The sequence below is a fragment of the Neoarius graeffei genome, chromosome 15, assembly GCF_027579695.1.
Source record: "Neoarius graeffei isolate fNeoGra1 chromosome 15, fNeoGra1.pri, whole genome shotgun sequence".
NCBI lineage: Eukaryota > Metazoa > Chordata > Actinopteri > Siluriformes > Ariidae > Neoarius > Neoarius graeffei.
In genome coordinates, this window is record NC_083583.1 from 18,520,142 (window position 1) to 18,539,693 (window position 19,552).

At 41.6% G+C, this 19,552-nt stretch overlaps 1 protein-coding gene across 1 annotated transcript in view; it reads right to left on the reverse strand.

Annotated features, from left to right (window-relative positions):
* dennd5a (DENN/MADD domain containing 5A) overlaps positions 1-18,083 on the reverse strand; it is a 158,258-nt gene extending 140,175 nt beyond the window's left edge. Inside the window, exon 1 of the mRNA XM_060940951.1 lies at positions 17,748-18,083. Within this exon, the coding sequence (XP_060796934.1) occupies positions 17,748-17,847 (100 nt within the window). The 5' untranslated portion in view covers positions 17,848-18,083. The remainder of the gene's footprint in view (positions 1-17,747) is intronic.
* Between the last annotated feature and the right edge of the window lie 1,469 nt (positions 18,084-19,552).

A 19,552-nucleotide genomic window follows, 5' to 3' on the forward strand; every position in this document is an offset into this window, starting at 1 on the left:
TAGCATGCTCAGCTGCGTGAATGTGTCATGCACCGAAAATAAGAGATTTACAAGCCAGGAACGCCTCATGATGCAATACGCAAGAAAAGAAAGAAGATTTACTGCCATTTTACTTTGTTGAGTAAAGTGAATAAATAAATGGTCTGTGGAAAATACATTTAATCCTGGGAACTGCGTGCACAGGAGTTTATTTTGTGTTTACCTAACCCCCCCCGGCTGGTTACTTATTTGTCATGGCTGGCTAGTATGAGCCTTAGTGGAAAGCCCTGGGAATGCATAAATGTCAAGTTCGATTTTAGATTTACAAACCCGAAAAAAATGTCGAAAAACCGGCGTTAAAAAAAAAAAAATTTCAACCGCACAAACGGCACCCACCCGGCCGGTGGACCGGAAACAGAACATTTTTTAATAATGGCCCAACATACCTCCAGAGACTGAGCCGACCCTACTCACTTCACCCCTCCTCCTCCTCTCCAGCCCAGCCTGCTCAAGGCTGCTGTCTGTCCTGGCTCCCCGTTGATGGAATGACCTTCCCATTGGGATTAGAACTGCCGACTCCCTGACCACCTTCAAGCGCAGGCTGAAGGCTCACCTCTTCAGGCTGTGCCTCCCCGCCCAATCATATAGCAGTTGTGTACTGTCTAGCCTGGTCATGATAACCGTTAGGGTTTTATTTTTCTCTGTTTAGTTGTACTTTGTCAGCTCATTTATTACAGTTGAATTGTTTTCCTTGGCTGTTTGCTACTGACAACGGAATTACATTTAGCAGACACTCTCATCCAGAGTGACGTGGAGCAGTTGGGGTGCCTTGCTGGCCCAGGGAATCGAACCAGTGACCTTTGGGTCCCAAAGCTGCTTCTCTAACCATTAGGCCATGGCTTCATAACGAGTGTTATACTGTCACGTGTTCATTTGACATTAAAACTTTCTTGTCTAGAACTTCTGCACTTCTTGTACCTGACTTTTGCACTTGTTGTACGTCGCTCTGGATAAGAGTGTCTGCTCAATGCCTGTAATATAATGTAATGTAAATGTGTGTTGTGTTGATTCTTTAATAAATACAAATTTACTAGTGTTGGGAAGTCACTGTTGTACAAGAGGCACAGTAATATCATGTGCTATTCTATCCACATTCACTGGATATGAGCGATCGCGCGCTCTGATTGGCTACTCTCCTACTAGGCTATCAGCTCATATACCGTAAGTGGAGACAAACAAAATGTTTTGCTGAACCAATCGAGGACGAACTAAAAACTCTACTAGAAAACAAAACCCCAAAAAATACAAAAAAGCAACAAAATCTGGAATGAAAGTATGATGGTAAAAACATCTTTTTTTATTTTTCAAGAATTATTATTATTAGTAGTAGTAGTATTGCATTTTTCACAAATTGCTACTGTCATTTCACTGGTTTGTTTACATTCTAAGTGGAAATGACTTTGTCGGATGTTTTGGACAAAGTTTTTATTTATCGATTTTGTAAAAATTGTAAATAAAAATGCTCAGTGAATGTGAATTTAATCAAACAGTTATTCCACTCAGTCTCGTCGTACATGGCTTATGCCACGCGCGTCGTCGGCGATCAACTAATGTACGACTCGATTTCATGGAATAACTTCATTATTTTTTTCGTGGTGCGGTTTCCATCAAACCCTGCACTCTGATTGGCTGGCGAGCGGGTCTGTATCCTACAGTACGGATGCCGGTTACGGACCTCTGGCGACTCGCTCGTTCACAACAACAAACATAGTAGCATTTTTTGTCAACATTTATCTTTTTTTTATAAGATTTATTTATAAGATTATCAAAAATCTTATAGATTTTTGCCAGCATTTCTCAGGTGAATAGCATTAATTTTACAGCATGGATAGCGATAACGACAGTGTTCACAGCGAAAGCGAGTTTTACTTCCCTGAGGAAGAAAAAAGAAAAGAAAAGAAAACATTTCAGGAGAAAGCTAAAAACCTCTAACTGTTGCTAATGCCGAGCAAAAACATGGCTGAATCCTGAATGACTCCTATTTGTATAAATAGGGGACTACATAGGCGGCAAAATGTAGTTTTTTTCCTGCCATGGAAGTGCACTTGTATACCGAGGAGGAAGCAATTTGCATTACAGCCGTGAATGAGGATTCAAAATGGCGGCTTGGCTCGGTTTTCCCTTTCGGGCGCGCTCATTTTTTGTTAGAATTTGGTAAAGAAAAGATAAATATATTATTTACCAGCTTAAGGTCGGTCCGTATGGTGAAATACCGTGACCTCGGCCTTGAATACTGACCTCGGCCCAGAGGGCCTCGCCCAGTACTTTCAAGACCTCGGTCACGGTATTTCACCATACGGACCTCCCAGCTGCTAAATAACATATATATCATGACTGACCAGTGATGAGGAAAAGTATAATCATGTTTATTTATAACAATTATTCAAAATACTGTTCTATTATTTCTGTATTAATCTCAGAATCAAATCACAGCCCTGAGCATTTATTCAGACTCTAATAATTCATGAATAACTAACACATAATTAATTAATGCGCTGCCACCAGATGGTTATAATGTCTATATGGTGAGCCTGTGATATAATGATATTGTACGGTATGTACCCCCTTTCTGAACAACTCTGCATGCCATAAGCTTGTATCCTTTAAACCACTGCTTAATTGCTGTTGATTACTGCACCGAGTGACCCAGATTCAGAATGCGCTCGACACATTACCACAAAAACGTCAAGCAGGTTTCAGAAACGTGTCTGGACTACACCGAATGGCAACTGACTGCACTGTTGCAACGCTGCCAAGAACTGCACTAACCCCCGAAAGCACGTGTAGCATCCACACTGATAGAGTGATTCACCACAGAGAAATGCAGACTGCATAGTGAACATGATAGCAGGACCGAGTCGAGTCGACTCAACTCGAGCAGTTCTGAGCACTCCTGTCACAATTCAACACGAGATAATCTCAATCACCTTAACAGAGCCGAGGACGTGGAGCTATTTGTGGTGAATCATGTGCTTGGCTCTGAGGGTTCTACAGTGTAAGAAAACACAGAGAGAGAAAGTGTGTGACATGCTACATGGAATGTCAAAGAAAAAAGGGAAGGATATGCTGCGTTTTAGCAGAATGTGCAATAGCTCACCACACGTATATCCTCTTCACCCTAAATGCTGAGGGCAGCGGTCTTCAGCAAAGAGGAAGCAGCGCGCTTATTTTCATAATCCTAACTCTGGTTTTCATTTTATCTTCAGAAAATCAGAAAATCAGCCGAGGCAACGACTAAATTTTACAGTTCCATTCGAACTGAAAGCATTTTCATATTAACGTTCACGTTATACTGTAAATACTGTAATAGGAGCAGTATTATTTATACCGTGTGTCACACTTGATGGTCGTTTATATAACGTATATTGTGTGCGGTAGTATGGTCATCCACCGTGGATACGATTCCTAAATTATTGGCACCCTTCAACAGAACATAGAGGGCACATTACATTACATTACATTACAGGCTTACAGCAGACACTCTCATCCAGAGCGACATACAACAGGACCGTGACAGACAGCAGTGGGCAGGATGTCTGAGGAGCAATTGAGGGTTAGGTGCCTTGCTCATGGGCACTTCAGGCATTCCTGTGGGTCCAGGGAATTGAACCGGCAACCTTTTGGTCCCAAAGCTGCTTCTCTAACCGTTAATCATGGGAGAAGCCATGGCCTAACGGTTAGAGAAGCAGCTTTGGGACCAAAAGGTTGCCGGTTTGGTTCCTTGAACCAGCAGGAATAACTGAAGTGCTCTTGAGCAAGGCACCTAACCCCCAACTACTCCCCTTATTTGTATGTCACCCTGGATGAGAGCATCTGCTAAATGCCATTCATGTAATTCTGGTAACCATCCAAAAATGCTTAAAAAAAATTCAGGTTTTTTCAGTGGCGCAATGGATAACATGTCTGACTATGGATCAGAAGATTCTACGTTCTACTCCTAGGCCTGGCTGGCTTGAAAATTTGGGCAGCACAGTAGTGTAAGTGGTTAGCACGGTCGCCTCACAGCAAGAAGGTCCGGGTTCGAACCCAGTGGCCAGCGAGGGCCTTTCTGTGTAAAGTTTGCATGTTCTCCCCATGTCTGCGTGGGTTTCCTCTGGGTGCTCCGGTTTCCCCCACAGTCCAAAGACATGCAGTTAGGTTAATGTGGGGTAGCCTTGGGCTGAGCTGCCCTTGAGCAAGGTACCTGACCCCTGACTGCTCCCTGGGCGCTCTGGTGTGGCTGCCCACTGCTCTGAGTGGGTGTGCGTGTGTTCACTGCTTCAGATGGGTTAAATGCAGAGGATGAATTTCACTGTGCTTGAAGTGTGCATGTGACTAATAAAGGTTTCTTCTTTCCTCCGGGTGCTCCGGTTTCCCCCACAGTACAAAGACATGCGGTTAGGTTAATATGGGATGACCTTGGGCTGAGGTGCCCTTGAGCGAGGCACCTAACTCCCAACTGCTCCCCGGGCGCTGTTAGCATGGCTGCCCACTGCTCGCATGTGTGTGTTCACTGCTTCAGATGGGTTAAATGCAGAAAGGAATTTCACAAGCGTGCGATGAATAAAATTCTGCCTATGTAGTCCCCTATTTATACAAATAGGAGTCATTCAGAATTCAGCCATGTTTTTGCTCGGCGTTAGCAACAGTTACAGGTTTTTAGCTTTCTCCTGAAATGTTTTCTTTTATTTCTTCTTCCTCAGGGTAGTAAAGCTCGCTTTCGCTGTGAAGACTGTCGTTATCGCTATCCATGCTGTAAAATTAATGCTATTCTCCTGAGAAATGCTGGCAGAAATGTATAAGATTTTTGATAATCTTATAAATAAATCTTATAAAAAAGATAAATGTTGACAAAAAACATGCTACGATGATTGGTGTTGTTGTGAACGATCGAGTCGCCAGAGTCCGTAACCGGGGTCCGTATCGTAGGATACAGACCCGCTCGTCAGCCAATCAGAGTGCAGGATTTGATGGAAACCGGAGCGTGAAAAAAATAAATGTATTTATTTTCATTTGTTCAGTTATTGAGAATTTAATATTCAGTACTCAGTATGAAACAATGATTCAGTGGTTCAGTAAATATGACAATATTTATGACAAAAACTTGTAATTTTTACAAAAAAAAAGCATATTGTTAATATAAATTAAATGCTTTAAGTTCTGTACAAAATGAATACATGTAATTCATTCGTTCACTATTATTTCGCAAGTGCTCACGAAAGTAGAAAAGAAGACAACTTTTACTTGAACTTTAACTAAAAATGAGGAAGTTGCTTGTTATGCTTACTCTGATTTTTTTTTTTTTTTTTGGAGAATGATCCTTGGTCCCATGTCAACCTTACTTAAAATATGCTTTTTTTTTGTGGAAAGTATTACCAGAGTAAATTATCTCCAGTATTTCTACAGTGAAATATTGTAATGCTTGTACATTTTAAAAGCCATGGCTTAATGTCGTGCTACATTGTTTGAGTAAATTCTACTAAGAGCGATTAAAATATCCGTCAATCAGGGAGTTGTGAAGTAACTTTGACTGAAGGATTTCGAAACAAAGTCACCAAGAATTATAAATAACCTTCAGGTGAAGATATGATCTGTTAAATTTACTGGTACTTTCACATGGAAATTCTTTCCTGGGTTTTTTTTTTTTTTTCAGTAAACACTACTCCAGAATTTTTCAGCATAACTAGAAAATTTCCGATGACAGCTTTGCGCTGTTGTTTTTCCCCTTTTTCTTTCATAGACTCACTTCACTCCAAGTGTGCTCTGTTCTTGATTTGAATAGAATAGCATTGAGAAACCAGTTATGAGTGAGATTTTAATCTGACTTTCTGTACGTCTGTGCAAGCCCGAGCTCTAACCCAGAAATCGTAGCGTATCAAAAGCCCATATAATCTACGTCTGTACTTAACGTGATATTTTTTTAGCACTTTATGAAATTTAAAAGAATAACATGCATTATTTTTTTCGCGGTCCAAATCCTGCGCTCTGATTGGCTGACGAGCGGGTCCGTATCCTACGGTACAGACCCCAGTTATGGACCCCGGTTACGGACCTCTTGCGACTCGCTCGTTCACAACAACAACAAACATAGTAGCATTTTTTGTCAACATTTATCTTTCTTTTACATAAGATTTATTTATAAGATTATCAAAAATCTTATAAATTTTTGCCAGCATTTCTCAGGAGAGTAGCATTAATTTTACAGCATGGATAGCGATAACGACCGTCTTCACAGCGAAACTACCCTGAGGAAGAAGAAATAAAAGAAAACATTTCAGGAGAAAGCTAAAAACCTGTAACTGTTACTAACGCCGAGCAAAAACATGGCTGAATCCTGAATGACTCAGTTTTGTATAAATAGGGGACTATATAGGCGGCAAAATGTAGTTTTTTTCCTGCCATGGAAGTGCACTTGTATACCGAGGAGGAAGCCATTTGCATGACAGCCGTGAATGAGGATTCAAAATGGCGGCTCGGCTCGGTTTTCCCTTTCGGGCGCTCTCGTTTTCTGTTAGAATTTGGTAAAGAAAAAAATAAATATATTATTTACCAGCTTAAGGTCGGTCCGTATGGTGAAATACCGTGACCTCGGCCTTGAATACTGACCTCGGCCCAGAAGGCCTCGCTCAGTATTTTCAAGACCTCGGTCACGGTATTTCACCATACGGACCTCCCAGCTGGTAAATAACATATGTATGAAATGAATGAATGTGGCGAGTGAGTCATATCCGCACATCACCTCACTCAAAACTCACCAGTGACGCATTGCATTTCCAGAAAAGTCCGGATATTTTCCAAAATGCAATAAAAACAAAAATCTGCGATTTGTTAATTCAAGTGAACCTTTATTAAACTCAGAAAAATACAAAGAAAACGTTTCCAATAGTTTTACTGACCAACTTAATTGCATTCTCTAAATAGAAACAAAGTTAGAATTTGATGCCTGTAGCGCACTGAAAAAAAAGTTGGGACAGAGGCGAAATAAGACTGAAAAGTTAATAGGATATTCAAGTAACACCATTTTGGAAGATTCCATGATAAGCAGGTTAATTGGTATCATGATTGGGTATAAAAGGAGCATGCGCCAAAGGCTCGGTCTTTCCAAGCAAGGATGGGGCGTGGCTCACTCCTTTGTGCCAAAATTTGTGAGACAAGTGTTTGTCAATTAAAAAAAAGACCATTTCTCAGCAAAAGATTTTAGGTCTTTCAAAATCTACAGCACATGATATTGTGAAAAGATTCAAGGAATTCGGAGACATCTCAGTGCGTGAGCTTGGAAACCACTGTTGAATGTGCGTGACTTTTGAGCCCTCGGGCAGCAGCGCATGAGAAATCGTCATGCAATTGTGATAAATATAGCCACGTGGGCTCAGGCGTACTTCGGAAAACCGTTGTCACGTAACACAGTCTGCCACTGCATCCAGAAATACAACCTGAAACTGAGGAAGAAGCCGTATATCAATTCTATGCAGAAACAATACTGAGTTCCCTGAGCCTGAACTTATCTCAGATGGATCGAAAGACAGTGGAAACATGTGCTGTGGTCAGATGAATCCACGTTTCAGCTTGTTTTCGGGAAAACCGGACGTCGTGTTTTCCGTGCCGAAGGTGAACCTGACCATCCAGTTTGTTATCAGAGAAAGGTGCAAAAGCCAGCATCTGTCATGATATGGGGGCATCAGTGCCCATGGCATGGGTGAGTTGCACGTGTGTGAAGGTACCATTGACACGAAGGCAGATACTGGGATTTTAGAGAGACGTATGTTGCCATCAAGGTGGCATCTCTTCCCAGGAAGTCCGTGTTTATTTCAGCAGGACAATGCCAGGCTTCATTCTGCACCGACTACAACAGTGTGGCTTTGTAGACACAGAGTGCGCATGCTTGACTGGCCTGCTGCCAGTCCAGATCTGTCTCCTACTGAGAATGTATGGTGCATCATGAAGAGGAGAATCAGACAACGGCGACCACGGACTGTTGAGCAGCTGAAGTCTTCTATCAAGCAAGAATGGACAAGAGAATTCCAATTGCAAAACTACAACAATTAGTATCCTCAGTTCCCATACGATTAAAGTGTTAATAAAAGGAAAGGTGATGTAATACAATGGTAATAATGCGTCTGTCCCAACTTTTTTTTTGAGTGTGTTGCAAACATCTAATTCTAACTTTGGTTATATTTACAAAATACAGTTAAGTTGGCCAGTGAAACTACTGAAAATTAGTTTTTCAATACATTTTAAAATATTATCAGTTAAATAAAGGTTCACATGAATTAACAAAATCACAGATATTTTTTATTTTTATTGCATTTTGGATATCATCTCAACTTTTGGGGCAGCACAGTGGTGTAGTGGTTAGCACTGTCACCTCACAGCAAGAAGGTCCGGGTTCGAGCCCCGTGACCGGCGAGGGCCTTTCTGTGCGGAGTTTGCGTGTTCTCCCCGTGTCCGCGTGGGTTTCCTCTGGGTGCTCCGGTTTCCCCCACAGTCCAAAGACATGCAGGTTAGGTTAACTGGTGACTCTAAATTGACCGTAGGTGTGAATGTGAGTGTGAATGGTTGTCTGTGTCTATGTGTCAGCCCTGTGATGACCTGGCGACTTGTCCAGGGTGTACCCCGCCTTTCACCCGTAGTCAGCTTGGATAGGCTCCAGCTTGCCTGTGACCCTCAGGTCTCACATTAACATTGCCTACCTGCAAGCTTCTATAAAACATGCAGATGATATGCCTATTATTAGGCCTAGTAATAATAATAATAATAATAATAATAATAATAAAGCATAAATTCATATCAGAGGTCTAGTGCCAATTCCCAGTTATAGCAATAGCCTAGTAATGATAATAGGCCTACTGATAATAATATTAATACTACTACTACTAATAATAATAATAATAATAACAACAACAAAACATGTAACCTCATAATTATATAGCTATAGCCTAGTAATGACGATAGGCCTACCTACCGCTACTGATGATGATAATAATAATAATAATAATAATAATAGTGTGGGCCTAAAAATAATAGTCTATCTATCTATCTATCTATCTATCTATCTATCTATGCAAGGTGGTGTAGTGGGGGTGGGGCCGGTAAGGGGGGGGTGGCGCCGGGAGGAGGGGGGGGCCCCAACTGCAATGAACCAGCTTTGGGGGGGCCCAGCTTGAAAAAGGTTGAGAACCCCTGCTTTAGATCAATCAACATACAGGCATATTAGCTTGTTAAATCTGTAACACTGACTTTACAGTTTGTCGTTTTGAGGAACAAAATATACATGACTCATCACCGTTAGCTAGCTAGCTTGTTGCTAAGAAAAGGCGAACATCGAGACGTCCACAGGTTTTCCCCACTTTGTAGCTCGAACGCGCAGAGATCGAAAACGATTCCGATTTCCTGCTTCTGAGGTACCCGAGGTTTGCCGTACACATCATAATTCAAACTTCCACTTGGAAAATGTAGCTACAGGAATGGAAGGATTGAATAAATAAATATGCAGACTGTTCCTTACAAATTTGGTCAAAGAATCGTGAGTGATGATCGTGATCTTAGTTCTAAACAAAAAAACACGTTACAGCTACAATTATATTACGTACAACATTATTATCTGTACTACACTATTCATTTTAATGAAAAGTAACAACAAGAGAAAAGCATAAAAGCATCTCCTTAGGAAACATGCTGAAACAGGGCTTTTCATCCAGAGAGAGTCAACAACTGCCAAACAAAGTCTCCTGAAATTCCCAGTGCAACAACTGAGTGGTTAATGACATCTCATGAGATTCTGCCGAGAAGCTGCCTCGGGTCTCGCCTCATTAGAAAAGACTTGACTTTCTGGGAACGTATTATTCTGGAAAGTGAAAGAACAGTACTTAATAATCACATGTACTGGATGTGATTTTTATGCGTGATCAACATGGATGACACAAGTATGCTACTCAGACCAAGGACTTCTAGTTAATCTGCTAAAAAGGTAAAAAGTTTCTTCCACGGTTTCTCAACTTGCAACAAACATGATCTAAATCACAAAGTCATAGCTGGATCAGGCGAGGGATTTGGGGGCAGCCATGGCCTGAAGGTTTGAGAAGTGGCCTTGGGTCCAAAGGGTCGCCGGTTTGATTCCCGGGACTGGCAGGAAAAACATGAACGAATGAACAGCACTTACCTCTGCTTCTGTATCATGGATGAAGTGCCCTTCAGCAAGGCACCTAAAGGCCAATTTATGCTGACAACCCAGTCCTTGCAGATGGCGTCTGCGAAGCCCCCCCCTTCACAGACGCTCTGCGCGCACCTCCCAAAAATTGTGACCGTCGCAGACAAGAGGGCTCTAATTGGTCCACTCTACATCCGCTGTACACGCACTTCTGCTTCCCTACTTTCCCAGTTTGGTTTGTTTTCACGACCGCCATTTTTAAAAACACGAGCGAAGATGGAGCAGCACGAAGAGCGGTTGATCGAGGAAGTGAGGAAGTACGTACATCTATACAACTCCAGTTCTAGTCATTATAAGTAACCGGAGGATAAACACTCCACTAACCACACCCACCAACTACTCCTAGCGATTTCGCGACTTCGTGCCTCCTTGCGTTGTGGCGGTGAATAACATCGCGCACGCCTATTACTCCCCGCTCAACGATAAATTACAACTGTCTGCGAAAAGCTATCTGCGAAAGCCTTGTCGCAAGAGCATGCAGAGCCCCTAACCCCCCAACTGCTCCCTGGGTGCTGTAGCATAGCTGCCCACTGCTCTGAGTGTGTGTGTGTGTGTGTGTGTGTGTGTGTGTGTGTGTGTGTGTGTGTGTGTGTGTGCGCGCGTGCTCATTGCTCACTTGTGTGTTCACTGCTTCAGATGGATTAAATACAGAGGAGGAATTTCACTATGCTTGAGTGTACATGTTACAAAAATAAAGGCTTCTTCTTCTTTGAAGGATTTTATTTTCTGTTATAACCAAAAGAAATACGTCGACAAAGCAAGCGCTTGGCAAAACCTGATTAATCATTACGTATGTGCTAATAATAGCGGAAACCATGGCCTAAAGATTAGAGAAGCAGCTTTGGGACCAAAAGGTTGCCAGTTCAATTCCCTGTACCGGCAGGAACGGCTGAAATGCCTTAGCAGCGCAAGGCACCTAACCCCCAACTGCTCCCTGGGTCCTGTTGTACGCTGCTCTGGATAAGAGCGTCTGCTAAAAATCGATTGTGAGATGTATTACGATCTCCACACGCATGATAACATGATGAAGAAATTAATCAGCTTTAATAACATAATAAGTTCAACTTATATAGTGCCTTTCTCCCACCCAAGGTCGCTTTACAATTACCAAAAAAAAAAACACAGTCCCACACGAAGTCGCATGAAGTTATGTCCCACACCGCCTGCACATCGCTCGGAACACCATGTCATGGATCAACAAAGCGAGCACAGAAGCACTGCCACACAGAGCACTGGTACCGTATGTTCCAAACCGCCTACACAGCTGCCGTTACGCCACTGGGCAACAGTGCTCGGAACACCACGCCAAGCACAGAAGCGCTAGACAACTACGATAGTCATCACCCATGGCCTGAAGACCAAGGCCTGAAAGGAACCGACGCCCAAAACTGGGTCCGGAGCGATGCCACAACCGGCAGACAAAACATTCAAACAAAGAACAAACATCAAACCATACAATCACAAAAAGAAAAACAAAGGGGGAAAAAAAGCTCCAGTGAGAAGCAGTAGCCAAAATGCACACAGCGTACTCTCAACCGGAAAAGGAGAAACAATTAGAAATATAGCAATAATATTGTCAACTTCTTCAAGGCCTGTTTTCATCTAAATTACCCACAATGCAACTGGAAATTCTCTACCTAAAGACGGCGATGCGGCAGTGCTTTAGTCCTTCAGTATGTCCGTCTCTCTCACTCTGACATCCGCTTAAAAGATCAGCTTCGAAAGCTTCATGCTAATACCACAGTCAACGCCACTGTGCTCGCCATCTAGCCAAGCCAAATCTCTGCCGTAACTCAGCGCGACGGCACCATAAAGCTGTACTGCATTCTGTCGAGGATGTTCAACATCACTGGAAACTCGGTATGAGAAAAGAAGCTCTTGCTCTCGTGTTTTCCGGAACTAAAATCTGCAAAATCTGAGTGTTATTCGTTACATCTGAGCGTGCTTCATTTTCTTTCCTATTAATCTCTGTGGTAATATGGAATCAATTTTGTGCCAAAATGTTCATACAATACTTTTGAAATATCAAACAAAAACGACAAATCAAAATACAAAAAAAAAAAGTCAATTTTTTAGACTGGCAAACAAATTATTCGTGTAATCGTGCAAAATATCAGTCTATTACTCTTCAGAAACCTTTTATTTTTGTTTTGTGTCTTTCTCAGTTTTGTTTGACGTAATTTATTTTGGTTGCGATTCCAGCTTTCTCGTTTGCGCTCCCTGACTTTTTGCTTGCAGTTTTGGCACAAACTTCACGTGTGGGTGGGCTGTCCAGGAATGCATTCCCATTGGCTAACTTGTGTTTGACTGACAGCTACGCTCAGCCATTCCCTACTCGGATTCTGGCGGACTGTTTGACGAGTGACCGATCCATTGACGGTAAACAAGGATCGAGTGGACTTCAGTGGCGACTATGATATTGAATTAATTCAACAAAGTGTAAGTACGGGACAAATGTGTTGTATGTGTTGCAGTAGTGCACATTATGCAGGCGTGTTTAATGGTAGCAAGACAGCTATTATATTGGGTAGTGGAGAGAAGTCTAACATTTGATTTGCCACGAAACACCTGCATAATGTGTACTACTGCAACACATACAACACATTTGTCCCGTACTTACACTTTGTTGAATTAATTCAATATCATAGTCGCCACTGAAGTCCACTCGATCCTTGTTTACCGTCAATGGCTCGGTCACTCGTCAAACAGTCCGCCAGAATCCGAGTAGGGAATGGCTGAGCGTAGCTGTCAGTCAAACACAAGTTACCCAATGGGAATGCATTCCTGGACTAGCCTGGGCCCGCCCATCCTAAGTGTGACGCAACACGAGGGCCTGTTGCGAGCTTAGTCTGGCAAGGCAAGCTATCTCAAGCTCTTCCAAGCTCCCGAAAAATCGGGAGCCAGTCAACTTTGAGCATCTCCAACGGCCCTGGGTAGAGGCGTGTTCAACGCAGTGACGTAGTAGAACTGCGACCGGAAGCCATAGATTGTTTACAGAATCTATGCCGGAAGCGCTTCATTCACTAGAAACATTACGAACATGGAGCAGCGGCAAGCCTTTGACACAGCGGTAGATGCTGCATTGAAAGCATTCAACGGGAAGTTCTCATTGAAAGCGGAGCAAAGAGCAGCCCTGGAGGTATTTATCTTCTTCCTGTTACTCAAGCAGTTTCCGTCGCGTCACATACGTCAGAGGAAAGAGTGATGTGATTGGTTTAAGTTTCGTCACAGCCTTTTCTGGCTTCGACCAGTAGCAAACTGAGGCATTTCAGGGAGGCGGGTCAACCATGCGCTTTGGGAAACGGTTGGGCTTAATATCTTTGCCAGACCAAATGCTCGCAGAGCTTTGAAGTTGCGTTAGCCAGACTATTCCTGGACAGCCCACCCACACGTGAAGTTTGTGCCAAAACTGCAAGCAAAAAGTCAGGGAGCGCAAACGAGAAAGCTGGAATCGCAACCAAAATAAATTACGTCAAACAAAACTGAGAAAGACACAGAACAAAAATAAAAGGTTTCTGAAGAGTAATAGACTGATATTTTGCACGATTACGCGAATAATTTGTTTGCCAGTCTAAAAAAATTGACTTTTTTTTTGTATTTTGATTTGTCGTTTTTGTTTGATATTTCAAAAGTATTGGATGAACATTTTGGCACAAAATTGATTCCATATGGTAAGTGCTCAAGCAATAAAAATATCCCTGTATGACATCAATCTGGCGTAAAACCTATAACTTCTCACAGAAATAAGGAAAATATTGCGTCAACCAACCAACAAATTAGCATCAAGATCTTCAAGCAGATCACAGATATGTTTCAGAGTACAGTTTGGAACGTTACTATTGTTTAGACTCCGGCAGGAACAAAATAAGACGTGAAATGTATTAAACGTTTCAGTAATTTCACTGCTGTTGCTGTTTAGCTACTGTTTAGTCTCCGCCATGAAACCACGACAGACTTCTGGCCTTTATAAAAGACCAGGATTGCAATGTAATGACAAAGGGATATTTACAAAAACTCACCTCATGTAAACACTATCATCAAGACTAGTTTTACGTTTTTATTTTTACCGGTGATATTTACTTATGTCTATCGAGCATGTTGTTTATAGAGTTCACATTTCTCAGCCATATTGCCAGCATCTTCAGTTTTATACAACCGTCTCGGACAATATTACACACATCTGAGTCGGATGATGTAAAATATATCCATGACCATTTTTTTTACTATGTTACATATTTAACATACTCTATCTTTTATTTTCTACACCAACATCTTTTAAAAAATGTGTAAAACAAGAAAGCTTGGGCATATGACAAACTTTGTCAGAAAATCAATTGAGTCAGTTGAGTTAGACTGATTAAATCAGATCAACTCAAAGGCAGGAAACAATTATTGAAACTTCCCCTCTTTAAAGGTGCAATATGTAAGATTTGCTATTTTTGTTTTTCCGAGATTAAGTCCCTGACAGTTAGGGACTGAAGGACACTGCATTCACAAAAGAAAAAAAAAAAATAAAGACACCTTATCTCATGAGTTACGATCTTGTAATTACAAGAAAAGATCGCAATTATGAAATAACCAGAAAGGTGTCGAGCGTTTGGTGTATTGTTAAGCAAAAAAAACGTTAGCGCTGTGTACATAAACACTTCCTGACCTGCAAAGCCGAGAAATATTCATTACATTATTTTAACCAAGGGTTGGGTTTTTTTTAAAAGGTAGACTGCCTTTCAGGCGCATGATCAATGTAATTCTCCTATTTTATATTAAACTTTGGTCAAATATCTGTCACATTCTGCATTCTCTGCTATTTTTTTACCTTGCGCAATACCAGAAAAATTCAGTTGAAATCAAGCCATTTGAGGCGAATTGGTCCGCCTCTGAAAAAACTTGGCGTTTGGATTTCCCAGCAAACACTGATTTTCGTGACGTCGCGTGCGGGACGCCTCCCTCTGAATCCTACGTCAGCGCTGGTTTGTTTATGAGAAAACGACCTGGTGGTTTTCTGCAAATTTCTTCAACATTATCATGTAATTATTAAAATGGTTAACAGATGTATCGTAGGAGGGTGTAGCAACACCAATCTTGATGGGATTAGTACTCATCGTTTCCCAAAAGACCAGACAATGAGAGAGAAATGGGCGCGCTTGGTCTACACAGGCTGTGCACTGAAACCGTGCAAGCTCTCGCAGCCTGCTGGCGCTTCCGCAGGTGACATCACGAATCTGGCTCCAGACTCTCTTGGGATTTTTCCAGACGCGTTTGTTATTTTATTTTTTTCTGCTGTAGACAGATGGCCTTGTGCAAAATTACCCTTCTGGGGGAGTGTGTAAAGGGACATTCTTTCATATAAAAAAACCCCCGAAATTGGTCCAGAATATACACTTTAACCTAACCGCATGTCTCTGAACTGTCGGGAAAACCCACGCAGACACGGGGAAAACATGTGCAAGGACAACGTTAAAAATGTTCAGTATTTCTATTTGTGGAGTAAAGCTATGGAACAGTTTGAATGTGGAGCTCATGAAATGTACAACTATAAACCAGTTCAAAAAAAGGTATAAGGAACAGATCTTTATGAGGTATAGGGAGGAGGAAGTACAATAACATTCTATTGATAATACAAGTGTATATATCTGTGTATGGGTACGTACGGATATATATTTATATCATAATGAGTATTGTGTGTATACGCATAATTATATGATATTATGGGTGTCTGTGTACGTATATGTACGTGTATATATGTATAACAAGTATCTGTATATATGATTTGGTCTATATTATACCATGTTGGTATGTTTTCTTTTTTGTTTGTTGCTTTTGTTTTCTTTTATATATATTTTTATGATGGCGGAAAGTGATGTTTGATTAGCAGTCGTATAGAGGGTTAGGATTTGATAAGTTATTTACTTCTTCCTAATCCTTTCCGAACATTATTATGTTATTGCCTTGTGGCTACGCTATTCTGTTTGTTCATGACGATGTTTTGATTATTGCTTTTTTTTTCGTTCTTTACTGTTCAGAATCAAATCAATCAATCAAAAAAACATTCAAACTCCACACAGAAAGGCCCTCGCTGGCGGCTGGACTCGAACCCAGAACCTTCTTACTGTGAGGCGACCATGCTAACCACTTACACCACCGTGCCGCCCCATATAGATGTCGCTCATGAAAGTGAGTGAACAAATAAATAAATGCAGGCCTCTGACATGAACACTCAGGGCAATGTGGTGTTTTTTCTTGATAAATTGCGGGCTGCTGCTATTTGGATATAAACACAAGTTTGTTTGCTTTACAGTTCAGTAAATAGCCACACAGTTTAACTTTAAACCCTTTGAATGTTGCGTCAGTTACCCGTGGAATTGTTCGACAAATCTTCCAGGTTATTTTTACAAGTCCGGAATGAAAACAAAAACACTTATTGCACCTTTAATTAGGAGAAACTGGTGTTTCACAAATCTCAGGAAAAAGGGAATTTAGTTTCAGAGTGGGAAAAAAAAAGGGGGGGGGGGGGAGTGTTAAACCACAAGAAAATGTAATCTGTGTGTTTAAATAGAAAATATGTAATTAAGAAGATGGATGATGGAAGATGTCCCTTGTCAAGTAGCAGGTTTTTGTTTACAAGACTGAGAGTCTGGTGAGAGTTTTCAAGAACATACAGATGTCGCTCATGAAAGTGAGTGAACAAACAAATAAATAAATAAATAAATAAATGCAGTCCTCTGACATGAACACTCACGGCAATGGTTTTTTTTTTTATAAATTGCGGGCCGCTGCTATTTGGATATAAACACAAGTTTGTTCGCTTTACAGTTCAGTAAATAGCCACACAGTTTAATTTTAAACCCTTTGAAATGTTGCATCAGTTACCCGTGGAATTGTTCAACAAATCTTCCAGGCTATTTTTACAAATCCGGAATGAAAACAAAAACGCTTATTGCACCTTTAATTAGGAGAAACTGGTGTTTCACAAATCTCAGGAAAAAGGGAATTTAGTTTCGGAGTGGAAAAAAAGGGGGGGGGGGGGGAGTGTTAAACCACAAGAAAATGTAATCTGTGTGTTTAAATAGAAAATATGTAATTAAGAAGATGGATGATGGAAGATGTCCCTTGTCAAGTAGCAGGTTTTTGTTTACAAGACAGAGTCTGGTGAGAGTTTTCAAGAACATACAGATGTCGCTCATGAAAGTGGGTGAACAAACAAACAAATAAATAAACAAATAAATAAATGCAGGCCTCTGACATGAACACTCAGGGCAATGTGGTGGGGTTTTTTTTAATAAATTGCGGGCCGCTGTTATTTGGATATAAACACAAGTTTACAGTTCAGTAAATAATAAACATTTCAACACATTATTCTTTGAGGTGTTTGGAAATGTTTCAAGCAGGATATAAAAAGAGGAAAAAACAGAAAATTTATCCTAAATACGCACAAGAAGTGGACTATAATCAAAACACAACCCAGAAACTAAGAGAAGGGCTGAAATGGTTGCCATGGCGCGCCGCGGTTCGGACAGCTTACCGGACAGCTCGTCTGGTTCCAGCCCGCTTTCGGTGTCGAGTCCGCAGATCACGAAGTAATCCGCGAACCGGCAGGAGTTGGAGCTGAAGCCGGTGCTCATTTTGAGTCTGGTCCGGTCGTGTCCGTGTGTCCGCCGCGCTGCTGACGGGCATATTATTCCAGCCCAGCCAGAGCTCCGGCTTTATTCCGCGTCGCCATGGCGGCTGCGCTGCTTTATCTTATATACCGAGTAAAAAAAAAAAAAATCAAAGCACGAGCCCGTAAAGGCGACCGAATTGCATTGTGGGGGCGCGCGCACAGCTGTTTTTCGACCGCTCCTCGAGCTCGGGCTTGTGCGCCTGCGCTGTTCCGCGACGGTCACAGCATGATGAGGTTTTTATGATACTGCCCACACACACACACACACACTGCTGCATCAGGCACGAACCCGGGTTATTTTAGATCGATTCTTTATCTCAGGTTGAAGATTCAAAGTGTTTGTTGTCATATGCACAGTAAGGACATGTCCTCTTGCACAATGAAATTCTTACTTTGCTGTCCACCAGGAATGCCGATTACGAATAAACAGATAAACAGGCGGAAGAAGTAAGACAAAGTAAAGGCAATATAGTGCAAAAATAAAAGCAAAGGCAGCAAAAACAAACACCTAGTGTAGTACAAAATAAAGGTAAATGTAGTGCAAAATAGGTAGTGTAATACAAAAATAAGACAATGATCAGACATAGCAGCAGAAGGGCAGTAATGTGCAAAAAACAAATGTAACCAGATGTAAACAGTCAAGGAACAGCTGCAAAAGGGGCAGTAATGTGCAAACAGATGTAAACAGCAAGAGGGGCAGTAATGTGCAAACAGATGTAAACAGTCAAGGAACAGCAGCAAGAGGGGCAGTAATGTGCAAACAGATGTAAACAGCAAAAGGGGCAGTAATGTGCAAACAAATGTAACCAAATGTAAACCAGTCAAGGAACAGCTGCAAAAGGGGCAGTAATGTGCAAACAAATGTAAACAGTCAAGGAACAGCAGCAAGAGGGGCAGTAATGTGCAAACAGATGTAAACAGTCAAGGAACAGCAGCAAGAGGGGCAGTAATGTGCAAACAAATGTAACCAAATGTAAACCAGTCAAGGAACAGCTGCAAAAGGGGCAGTAATGTGCAAACAAATGTAAACAGTCAAGGAACAGCAGCAAGAGGGGCAGTAATGTGCAAACAGATGTAAACAGTCAAGGAACAGCAGCAAGAGGGGCAGTAATGTGCAAACAGATGTAAACAGCAAGAGGGGCAGTAATGTGCAAACAGATGTAAACAGCAAGAGGGGCAGTAATGTGCAAACAGATGTAAACAGTCAAGGAACAGCAGCAAGAGGGGCAGTAATGTGCAAACAGATGTAAACAGCAAGAGGGGCAGTAATGTGCAAACAGATGTAAACAGTCAAGGAGCAGCAGCAAGAGGGGCAGTAATGTGCAAACAGATGTAAACAGCAAAAGGGGCAGTAATGTGCAAACAAACGTAAACAGATGTAAACAGTCAAGGAACAGCTGCAAAAGGGGCAGTAATGTGCAAACAGATGTAAACAGATGTAAACAGCAAGAGAGCAGTAATGTGCAAACAAACGTAAACAGATGTAAACAGTCAAGGAACAGCTGCAAAAGGGGCAGTAATGTGCAAAAAAACGTAAACAGATGTAAACAGTCAAGGAACAGCTGCAAAAGGGGCAGTAATGTGCAAACAAATGTAAACAGTCAAGGAACAGCAGCAAGAGGGGCAGTAATGTGCAAACATGTAAACAGTCAAGGAACAGCAGCAAG